Consider the following 12,376-nt stretch of genomic DNA (forward strand, 5'->3'; position numbering starts at 1 on the left):
GCAGATGATTAGGCTCTGCATACAATCCCTCTTTCAAGTCAAAGTTGACTCTTGCAAAACCTCAGAGAAGTAACCCTGATTTGTATGTAGCTATCTCACATTGGACTGGATGCTTTTTCCCCTCCAACCAAAAGCAAAGGTTAAAAGGTGCAGCTAAATCCTGGATTTACTTGGTTGCTCTTAGTGTTACTAACTTTCATGGTTGTACCAACAAGACACGAGTTAAAGAGGGGAGTACCACATAGCTCTAGTAAGCACAGAATGAGGTTCCACTCATGCAACAAAACTCCCCCCCCTCCCCACTGTGTGCCCCTAAACTTGTTCTGGAGGTTCCACCAACCAGCCAGAGCAGACTTAGGGTTGCATGAGTGGACCTCACACCATGCACACAACAACTTAGTGGAATCCCACCCAAAGAATCAAGGACAGAAGAGGCTAGGACAAAGGTCCACATCAGGAAAAATAGCACATGGGTCTTAGTGTGGTGTAGTGGTTAAGAGCGGTAGTCTCGTAATCTGGGGAACCGGGTTCGCGTCTCCGCTCCTCCACATGCAGCTGCTGGGTGACCTTGGGCCAGTCACACTTCTCTGAAGTCTCTCAGCCCCACTCACCTCACAGAGTGCTTGTTGTGGGGGAGGAAGGGAAAGGAGAATGTTAGCCGCTTTGAGACTCCTTAAAGGGAGTGAAAGGCGGGATATCAAATCCAAACTCTTCTTCTTCTTCTTGCAGAACCTCTCCAGTGCTCCCAACTCCACTGCTGGCCCTAACTGTCCCCCCCCCATAATATCTTCTCTCTTCCTTGCTCTCTGCCAATCTAGTTCAACATTTATTGCAAATGCCTACTTGTTATCCTGTTTTGCAATTTACATTCACAGCAAATGGGTTGGGGGCATTTAAAGCAGAATTTGGATCTGGCTATCCAACAAATCAATATGGCAAATGAGTCAAATCTTATTAGATAGCAAGTCCACACCTGACATTTTTCCTGCAAATGTTACATTTTGTTTCACACAATATTTGCACTGCTGCTAATTATAAGATGAGGTAAGCAAAGAATTCCTGAATCTAAAGCAGAATCCCTTTAATGGAGAAAAATGAGAAACCACATCAATTGAAGAATACATTTCCACAAGTAAGTGAGACATTCTTTGTGTGGAAATAAGGGCAGTCCTTCTACAAAGACCAGATGAGGATAAGCACAGAATCACCTTATCTCATGAATGGCTCTGGAAGTAAGGTGATTCAGCTAAAAGCTAGCTGGGAGAATTTCACACTTTATCATTCCTCCATGGAAGTGATGGACGTCATTTACAGATCTTCATGCACTGTAGCAAGTTTCTGCACCAAACATGTTTTTGCATGCAAACCTAGCCCAGCACACACATGGCAAAACAGATGGTCTGTGCTGTCAAAAGTCTCTAAGATAGGGTATAGATTCCCTTAAACTTAATGTCGGGAAATGTGCATATGTATCTAGTTAAGTCACTAGCTGCAGAAATTTTTTACCCTGCACAAAGAAAACAATGTGATAACTGTACAAGTTCTAGCTACATACTTTCTTCCTCAGAGGAAATAATACACATTTTCACAGGATGTTTCCATCTCTACTAATAACTGGATGAGGGCACATAAAATTCCAGGATGTAAAGCAGAGGCAAATAGAGAGACAAAGAAAGAAAGAGAAATTACATTACAGTGGAACCTCGGGTTATGTACCGTCCTCCTTACGAATGCTTTGGGTAATGAGCTCCGCTAACCCTGAGGTATATGCTCCTAGTTATGAACTTTGCTCCAGGATGCGAATGGAAGTCGCACGGCGGCAGTGGGAGGCTCCATTAGCGAAAGCACACCTCATGTTAAGAACGGTTTCAGGTTAAAAACGAACCTCTGGAACGAATTAAGTTCGTAACCAGAGGTACCACTGTACAGACCTACCTTTCAACCATTAAATAACATGAGGACAAGGAATAGAGGAGGAATTTGATTCAGTACACATTTAAAGCCAAATCTATCAAATTCCCTCTTTCTGAAACAGAGATATCCTTCTAAATTTATACTCAGTCATATTTTGTTGTGAAGTTCTCCAACCAAGGTTTACAAAAATGCATATATGAAGGGAAAGCATGCACAAAAATGAAAATATTAATTAAAAGAACATGTGATGTTGTTTAACATCTACATGAAATTGCTGGTAGGGATCATCTGAAGTCTTTGAGTACATTGTCAACAATATGCTGATGATGCACAGCTCTGCTTCTCATTTACGTCTACAGGAGTGGCAGTGGATGAGCTGGACCAATGTCTTGCTTTGGTAATGAAATGGATGTGTGTCAGTATACTGAAGCTCAATCCAGATAAAAATGAGACACTGTTAGTGTCTGTTTCCCTAGACCAGATGGATGGGAGGTGGCCTGTTCTTGATGTGGTTATACTACTTCTGAAAGAGCAGATACATGGGAGGTCTTCTGGATCCATCACTGTTGCTTGAGTCTTAAGTGGCATGGCAGGCTTTTCATCAACTCTGGCTCCTTTCTGGACAGGAATAGCCTAACTTCTGTTGTCAACACTCTGGTAACCTCTAGGTTAAATTACTGCAATGAGTTATATGTGGGGCTGCCTTTGAAGATTGTTTGTAAATTACAGTTAGCCCAGAATTCAGTGGCCAGGTTGTTCACTGAGACAAGATAGTCAAAGCACAAAACACCAATCTTGGCCAGATTGCACTGGCTACCAATGAGTTTCTGAGCCCAATTCAACGTACTGGTTTTAACTATAAAGCCTTATGCAGCTCAGGAGCCCAAGACTTCAAAGACCTCCTCACCGACCCTGACCAGAATCTAGGCTGCTCTCCGTGTGCCCGCTCCATACGAGTTCTGGAGGGAGACAACACAAGAACGGGTATTTTCAGTCTCCCCACTTGTGGAATGCTCTCCCCATAGAGGGTCACCTGGTACCATTCTTACATATTTTTAGGCATCACACAAACATACTTTGTTTCCCAACAGGCCTTTGGCTTTTAACCATCCATGGCATCTTTTAGTGGGTGGGATGTTTCAATCCTGCTTTCTAAAAATATAGATGTATTTTAGATTTTTCTGTTTTATTTGATTTGGCTTTTAACCTGAATGCCATTTAATTATTGTTGCAAGTGGCTTTGAGTTGCTTTTGTAAAAAAGGGCAACTAATGATTTAAATAAATAAGTGAAGAGAATTGATTTTAAGACTGGGAAAAATGAGAAATGGGGGCAACCAGAATGGACAGATCCTTCCATCCCTAGTAAGGTCAATGATCATTTCAGCATAAGCATTATTATGCAAGTGGATGAGAACAACGAAGTGTTGCAGCGTGGAGTGATCCTGTTCACTGTGCTAGTCAGCCAGGCCCTCATCTACAATTCTCCATTCCTCCTCTCACTGATTTTTCTGTTTTTCCTCCCTCAACATTCAGTCAGCATACTATAGTCACTGACTGTTGGAGTTGGGATTCCCATCCTAAGTTTTCTTCTTTAAAAATTTAGTACTTCTCCAAGCCAGCTGATACACCCCCTCCCCCATCTTGTGCGTGGGTGGTACTTTCTTGGCCACATAAGCAATGACACTCATGCTGGAGCATAATAAATAGATAGAATAACAAAACTAACATGGATGTCTTCACAAAAGGTCTGCTTCATTTTGTTTAATGACCCTGTACTTCTTTTTAAAATGTACTTGGCTGCCAAAGTCTGAAGAACCTGATTTGTATGACAATCTCAAATTAGCAGAGTTATTGGATCTGACAATCTCCATAAATGGTCTGCTTGTTTCTACAAAAAATGCTGAGATGAATGGCTGCAGGGCCCACTTTTTCTTTTTTAAAAAGAAGGGATACTCCTAATTATATTGGCTCCATCCTACAGAAGTTCCACAGCCATCAGTTTTCAGTGTATGGTATTGATGCCTTCAGAGGTCTGGTTCTCACATAATACTAAACCAAACCATGGCTTAGCATAAACAAGCAACCATGCCGGCTTCTGGAGGAGACTGTGACTGTGTTTTGCTCCTCCTCCAGACATTCTGCTGTTGTGCTGTGCTGAACTAAGCATGGTTTGGTTTATAGCCTGAACCTAGGTTTGTGGTTTAGAACTCTCCAAAACAACCACAAGCTTGTCCATTGTTTTACAGCTCATGGATTGTTAGAGAGAGTTAAACCATGAGCTTGGGTTCAGATGACATGCTAAGCCAAACCATGACTTAGTGCAGCATCAGAACAACGAGGGAGGAGAAAAGTGTCTGTGATCTTCTCTCCAAGAGGCTGCATGTTTGTGGTAAACCATGGTTTCACTTAGCATTGTGTGAAAATGAGGACAGAGTGATCAGATTTCACTGTATGACTACATCACCATGCCATGTGTGGTGAGGACAACCTAAATACTGTCATTCAGGTTGAGTTTGGAAACCAAAGTGAATAAGGTTCTCTACCTCATACCCTCAGCAACTTCTATGGTGGAATATTTGCAACCTCTACAGCCAACACTCCTGTGGAGCAACCTGAATACACAGCACAGAACTGTAGCCTATCAATCCCCAATATGATCAGGCAAACTTACTTCTGTGTAAAGATATAAAGGGATAAGACTAAAAATCTTCTATGTAAACTTACACACAAAAAAAAGGTTCGGGGGTGGTGGGCATGGCCATTAAATAGGTTTCCTCCCACCCACCCCAAAAGCCTATTCAGCATACATCTGTTAAAGATTTAGTCAATCTCTAATGAGATCCAGATTCCTCCATAACATCACAAAGGTCTAAAGAACTATAATTTTCCCTATATCAGCCCATAGACAATCAGTCCAATACTGTGTACTGTATATACTTCAGGTTTTTAAAAATGCTGCAGAAACAAAAACTGAATTCTGTCAATCATGCAAATTGAGAGCATGTGCTTATAATCTGCTTATTTTTGTGTAACATATTCCAGTTCTAGTAGTCAGATGAAAGGGCAAAGAGCTAAGAAAGGGATGCTGTATTCCTATGCTTTGATCACTGAAATCCCTCTTCCCCTCCTCCTATCAAGCCACAAAAAGTCCTCACATCTGTGCTCATGTTAATGGATGCAGATGCTCCATTAGCACAAGGTACAGAATAGAAGGGGTGGAGAACAGAGAGCAAAGAGAGATTAAACTGTTTTGACACATACAAACGCATTCCCTGTATAATAACTTTCCCCATGATTCCATATTAGCATTTCCAGACATACCCACGAGTCCACAGACATGCATTTCCAGCAATGTAAAAATATTTGAAAACATGTACAGCTTTAAATGCGTCCTGAAAGACACCCTGCTTTAATTAATGTGGACAATATTAAGCACATTGCTATAAATCAGGTTTCATTACGAAACTGCATCAGCACAGGGATTTGCAGTATCTAATTAAATCAACACTAATTTTGCTCTCTTAAGGAGAAATTTAAGTTGGCCCTGCATTGCTGCCCTCACTACTGCCAGATTTCAGGGAATCTTTGGTATGGGGCCACATGACCACAACCATAGAGCGGGGTTGTTTTTTTCTGCTGCCACATCAGCAAGGAGCATTGCACGTTAAGGTAAATCAAGACTGTAGGTGGCCACCACCGACGGGAGTTCAGCATTGCTCCCATTCAAAATCAGCACTGTCTGTCCGCCACTAAAATGCATTTAGTGGCAGCATGAATAGTTCAAGTTAGTGAGAAGAGTTTCAAAGTTTCTATGGCTCTCAGCTGGTACCAGTGTTAGAAACTCAGATATATAAGCTAAACACCAAATGGCACTTTAAAACTGGGTCACAGTCACCACAATTGTCACAGTCACCACAACTGAATGTGTAGGTACCTTTCTTTTGCAATGAAATATGATGTTGTTATTGTTGTTGTCATTCATTTCCTTTCTATACCAATAGTCATACCTCGGGTTGAATGTGCTTCAGGTTGAGCGCTTTCAGGTTGCGCTCCGCGGCAACCCGGAAGTAACAGAGCGCATGCGCAGACACTTAAATGACGTCACATGCATGCGTGGAAGTGGCAAAACATGATCCGCGCACGCACCGATGCGCCATCACATCTTACGTTCTATTCAGGATGCAAACGGAGCTCCAGAATAGATCCCATTCACATCCCGAGGTACCACTGTATATCAAAGTGGTTGACAACATATTAAAACATCAAATAAAACAATTCAGAAGAAACGAATTCAAGCTTCAAGGAAAATATTTCAGAACCTTCTCTAAGGGACATTTTGATTTTCCCATATTTATTTACCTACTTAATTTACTGAGCTGTCCCATAGCAGAAATACTCTAGGAAGCCAGTGTGGTGTAGTGGTTACAGTATCAGACTAGAGCCTGGAAGATCAGGGTTCAAATCCCCACTCACGAAGCTCACATGGGCCAGTCACAGCCTCCTAACCTACCTCAGAGGGTTGTTGTAGAGATTAAATGAGAAGGGGGAGAACCATGTATTCCTTGGATGAAAAGGTGCGATAAAAAATGTAATAAACAATCCCTTCTGCTTATCTTCTCAAGAAAGCTGGAGGAGCCAGCCAGATAGAAATGTCAGTTGCTAACTTGGCATCCAGAGATCTCCATGTGGTCGCCATTGGCACAGGGACCGATTGATACCTACCAAGAAGGAAGAACTATATTTGGTCGCACAAAAAATGTCAAAGCACAACTAACTTACTGAAAGCATGTCGTGCCAGAGCAAAAAGGTCTGTTCTCTGAATCCCTCAAATACACCCCTATAAGTTTTTTCTAGTTGGCCACTTCCAAACCACATCCAAGAGATAAGTCTCCCCCTTCCTGATTCACCACTCCACACAACTGAGATAACAAAGAAAACAGTCAGAATTTGTGTATCATGCCATCCCAATATGAATCTTTGCAGTCTTTCCCCTAATCTTTCCTCCTTCCTATCATGTTGTTGAGTGGAACAGAGAAAAATGAAGCTACTTTTATTCATCAGCCCCAACCACAGTGTCTCCAACAGGATGGGAGGAAGAACTACATTTGGTCACACAAAAAATGTCAAAGCACAACTAAAAAGTTAAACAACTGATGTCCCGGAGTTGAAAACCTAGCACCTAATAAAACAACACACAAAACACTATAACCCATAGGCACCCACTCTTCCATTACAGTTTGCGATTACAAAAATGAACTGAGAACAGTGGAGAGGCAAGGAGCTGCACGAGAGGCCTTAACTGCTTCTGTGAAACAGACGTTTGGTAAAAAGCATGTATTATATAACTAGAAGCATACAATGGGCCAGCACTAGAAAAACAATATTTCAGATTCTTAGGGGCCAGGCTTGCACAGAGCCAAACAGTATTTGTAGGCTGATTCTCGAAGTGCCCAAGCAATCAAGATAGCAGGCTTTCTGGCGCCTTCTGAATTTACTCAGTGATCTCTGATCAGTTTATGCTGGCACATGCAATAGGCCTAATATTAATTATTCAAATATTAACGTTACAGCCTCTGAGCAAAGAAAACTTATCTAATGAACTCTTAACTGAGCCATTTAAGATTCAGATTCGTTTCTGCACAAATGTCAAGCAATATCGTTAATCCTGCAAATTCATGCTTTCAAAACATCAAAACTCTACATCAGCCAGTTGACGTGGGCAGAAATAATTTAATTCCCTCCAGGTCTGGCAGAGGCCTATCCTACGTTCCCTCCCATTATATGGCAGAAGGAGACAGGGGATCTTCACCAAGAAGGCAGGCACGAGAGATCCCTGCAAGTGGGGGAAAGAGAGAAAACGACGGTCTCTGGTGGACAGATGTCACCCGAGCCCAAGAGTATTAATCTCATAGTATCCTCTGTCCGGCACATTTCACGGCAGTGCAAGAAGATACAGCAGATGTCACGGGAAGGACACGGTGCATTAGAGAGGCGCAGACCTTCCCGAGCTGCCCCTTTAAGGGGGCTGCAAGGCGTGACGCCAGCAAAAGGGGAGGGCCAAAGGCTCTGGATCGGCTTCGTTCTGTGACACTCACTGCATCGCGGGGGCCGAGAGAAGGCTGGTGCGCCTCCCGCGAGCTGGGCGAATCCAAAAGGCGAGGCTGCCTTGCGCGGAGAGCTGCGCACCCGCAGAGCTTCCCAAGCCAGGGGGAGGGTTTGCAAGGCGCTGCATTCGCCACGCGCCCGGCACGCACTGGCGAGCCAGGCCCAGCTGGCCTTTGCGCTCGTGGGAACGGGGCTGCTCGGGAAGCCTTTACGCCTAGGCGCGCGCGCGCGCGCTCCCCGTAACACCCACCACCGCCCCCTGAAAGCGTTAATCCACAGAATGCACACGTCTCCACAAGCTAGCAGGCAGGCAGGGGAGCCTTGTGCGCTGGAGTCTCGATTGTGAGCTAACCATTAGCCCATGCTGCCTGTCTGCCTGCTATATTTATTCCCGCCCCTTCCCGCAAAAAAGCAGCCGGCGTTCAGCACAGTCCCCCTCTCCCCTGCATGGCGCACCGCCTCCTCGCGCCCGCTAAAGCCCATTAGATCCGCCGCCGCCGCCGCAGCTGTTGCTGCCGCACGCCCCCCGCAAAATGAAGAAAGCGCCGCCCTCACCTCCTTCAGCTGCTCCATCTCGGTGCGGATGGTCTCGTACTCCAGCTCCAGCTCCTCATACTGCTGCTTGAGCTGCTGCTTCTCCTCCAGCACTGCCAGCCCGTACTCGGCAGCCTGGATCTTCTCGCGGGTGGTTTCGCCCAGCTCCTGGAAGAGCCGCTTGATCTCGGTGCGGAGCCACTCGGGGCCCGACTCCATCACCAGCTTAGCGTAGTCCTCTTCTTCGACGGCCAGAGACATCTTGGCGGGGGCTGGTGCGGCTCCAGACGGGAGTGAGGAGAAGGGAGGAAATGCGGCAGAGCGCGAGAGCAGCAGGATGGACCCGGCGGTGGCGGCAGCAGCAGCAACGCCGCCCCGCTCGCTCCCTGCAGCCTTTAAGACCAGGCGACCCCCCGAGCTGCCATGCCCCCCTCTTCTCCAGCGCCCCTAGTCCTGGCTGCCATGAAACGGGCAGGTTCCTCGCGCCCCTGGTCCCCCGCGCCAGTGAACCGGCGACTCCTTTACACCATGATTCCTGCGCCCTCCTCCTCCTGCTGCTGCTGCTCGTCTAGCTTAGGGAATGTGGGGAAACCGCAGTGAAATCATTCAAAAGGAACGGCCAGTCAGTCGCCCCGAGGCATTGTAGGGCTTGTAGTCCCGGCTCCACCGAGGCCGAGCCGATCGCTTCGCCCCAAAGACTACGAGTCCCACAATGCATAGGGAGGAGAGCCCCAGATGGAAGCCTAGCCCTGCCCTCTTGAAGGAATTCTTGGAGAAGGGGAAGAACCTGGCAGCGAGCGCTGTTGTTCGTCATCGGCTGCGCTGGAAGCCGCTTGAGCGCTGCCTCCTGCAGGCCGTGCCCAGAACTACCTGGCGTTTGGGCTACATTGCTGGCGGATGGCCTCTTGTCTTGCAGCAAATACATACTCTGTTCTGTTTAGACATCCTTCCTTCCGTCCTTCCTTCCCCACAGTGGCTACCGGCATTGTTCATGGCACAATAACACTGAAATCCTGCGGGCGTTGCCCGTGGGCTTTTTGCCTAGCCAGGTTGCAGAGCATAGCTGGGCCAGAGCTAGGCGGCAGGGCCAGAGCTGCCCACAAATGAGGCAGCTTCCCGCGTACCCAGAGAAGCTTGGCAAGAGGGAAACCCGGTGAGAGGAAGGTATTCTGGCGTTCCGCTTTGCCGCTGCTCTCCCACTGCCCCTAGGTACAGAGAGGCCAGTGGCAAAGCCGTCTGGAACACCCTCTCTCACTGAGTTTCCATTCTGGATGCCCTGGTGGAGTTTGTCCCCTGGCAAGGCTTTGCAAGCACTTTTCCTTGAAGCATTTGCAAAGGCTCATGCCCCCCCCCCCAACACACCATTTCAGGGGTGGCAGTGGGATTCAGGTGCAAACATGCCTCATTCCACCCCTGGGCAGGGCTGAAGCCTGGATTTAACTGGGGCCTGAGCAAGGTGCCTCCTGGACTCCCCTCCCCAGCCACACCATGATATCCTGCCTTCCTTCCCCCACCCCCAGTTTATCAGGCAACTGGGACAGGACAGGCTTCCCCTTTTCAGCATTTTTGCTGGGAAGGCAGAGCTCAGCTTGGCATTGTGAAATGATCCAAACCATCCCACCAGGAGAGGTGGCAGCAGCTCAAGAATGCCTCTGGGTTCTGCTACATCAGGCCAAATGGAAGTAAATGGCATTATCACATTGGCATTGCACTACACTGGGGGCCAGAGGCATTCTGAGGAAATGGCGGTGTCAGGGGCTGTCAGGCTTTCCCACAGCTCCATAATGTTGGCTTGTGCACCACCACCCCTCCACTTTAGTAAAAAGAAGAAAAAGCAGCGTCAATGACTCCAGCAATCTACTCTTGCGAAGGACTATGGGGTTGCGGCACTCATCTTACTGGCCGAGGGAGCTGACGTTTGTCTGCAGTCAGCTTCCGGGTCATGTGGCCAGCATGACTAAGCCGCTTCTGGCAAAACCAGAGCAGCGCACAGAAACACCATTTACCTTCCTGCCGGAGCGGTACCTATTTATCTACTTGCACTTTGACGTGCTTTCAGACTGCTAGGTTGGCAAGAGCTGGGACCGAACAACGGGAGCTCACCCCGTCACGGGGATTCGAACCGCCGACCTTCTGATCGGCAAGTCCTAGGCTCTGTAGTTTACACATAAGACCTTTCAATTTACCCAGGACTTTTTTTGAATGGAAAAAAGTTGTTATCTGCTAATGACGTTTTCGTCATAGTCTATTATTATTATACTTGCTTTGGGGGGGGGGTTGTACACCACATTGATATGGAGTGGCTTATAGGTTTTTAATATAAATAAATACATAAACTTTTCTATCACAAAACGGGTGCTGATGCCAGATCTGTGGGAGTAAAGTTATTTGTCAGTTGTATCCCAAATTCCCTCCAAGAAGCTTGGAGCGGCAGCATTGCAACCCCACAAAAACTTTTTGAGAGGGGTCAGGCTGAGTGAGAAAGCTCTAGGCAACCCAGTGGGCCTCACAGAGAAACAGAGCATTTAATCAGAGTTTCCCATAAAACCCTATATTCTGCTCACTGCCTTTCCAAGTGCTACTTGGCCTGCATTAGACTTTCAAATATTGTTTGACAAAGTCCCTCACCATGGGATAAGAGGACAGGTCTTCATAAGAGGATTGGTAACTTGTTAAAGAACAGGAAGCAGGGAGTAGGAACAGAGGAACTATTCTGCCAGTGGAGAAACATAAGAAGTGAGGTCCCCTGATGATGCTTTTTAACTTGTTCATAAATGTTATAGAGTTAGGGGTCAGTGGTAAGGAGGCTAGGTTTGCTTACAACACCAGGATAGTGAAACCGCTAAAAAGATTGTGAAGAACTCCAACAGGATTTTTGGAATTCATTCCCACAAGGTAGCAATGGCCACCAAGTTGGATGGCTTCGGTATAAAATTGGATAAATCATACTGTCAAAAGCAGTAAGCTTCTCAATACCAGTTACTGGAAACCACAAGAGGGGAGAGTGCTGTTGAACTCAGTTCCTGCCTTCCCATGGGCATATGGTCGGCCACTGGACTACATACATACATACATACATACATACATTTGTATGCAGCCTTTCCACAGTTCAAACCATGCTCAAAGCAGATTACAGCATATATATTTTTTTGCAAAACTACAGCATAACAAAAGTAGATGGGCAACTGGTCAGATCTGTTGGGGCTATTCTAATGTTCTTACCTCTCCAAACTGAATGAATGGGCATTAAAGTGGCAAAATAGTTTACTGAAGCAAATGCAACTCACCATTTTTCTTCTCATCAGAAATAATAGGCAGTGAACAGAAAAGTGCCAACCAAAACAAAAGAAAATAAAAAAAAACAATTATCCATTCTGAACACACCTGAAAATTAGATCACTCATCATTTGCCCCACCTACTGCCAGGGGCTTTATAAAATGCTTTAATCATCTTCCTTTCAATTATTTTAATCCTCTTTGGCACATATAAAACATCGCCCTTTTAATAAAAGGACTCATCAGTGGAAGTTTATCAGCAGAATCAGCGCAAGTTTATCACGTGGAACCCTAGCTAATTTTTTTATTATGGATTTTTATGCAAACTCAGTAATTCACACCGTGCATATAGCGAGGCTGGATTTATCATGTGAAAAAAAGTGGAGGCAACACCCTCCTTTGCTGCTTTGTTATAAAACTTGCCTGAAAGCAAAATATTAATGGTTTGACGTAATCCGTTCTGATGGAGCTAATGAACGTTTGTTTTCTTTCTCTTCAGCCCTCATTCTTCTTTGTTAATTGGCTCAAACATGAAAATTCTCACAT

The 12,376-nt window shown here is 45.8% G+C and overlaps 1 protein-coding gene across 6 annotated transcripts in view; it reads right to left on the reverse strand.

Annotated features, from left to right (window-relative positions):
* BICD2 (BICD cargo adaptor 2) overlaps window positions 1-12,376 on the reverse strand; it is a 92,301-nt gene that overhangs the window by 73,475 nt on the left and 6,450 nt on the right. For 3 of the 6 annotated variants that reach the window (XM_083727028.1, XM_083727026.1, XM_083727024.1), the window contains exon 2: window positions 8,576-9,096. In XM_083727028.1, the coding sequence (XP_083583154.1) occupies window positions 8,576-8,815 (240 nt within the window). In that variant the 5' untranslated portion in view covers window positions 8,816-9,096. Of the gene's footprint in view, window positions 1-8,575; window positions 9,392-12,376 lie in introns of those variants that run through there. The other 3 variants (XM_083727025.1, XM_083727023.1, XM_083727027.1) reach the window with 3 other exon arrangements.

The sequence above is a fragment of the Podarcis gaigeae genome (genome assembly GCF_964106915.1).
Source record: "Podarcis gaigeae genome assembly, chromosome: 2".
Lineage (NCBI taxonomy): Eukaryota > Metazoa > Chordata > Lepidosauria > Squamata > Lacertidae > Podarcis > Podarcis gaigeae.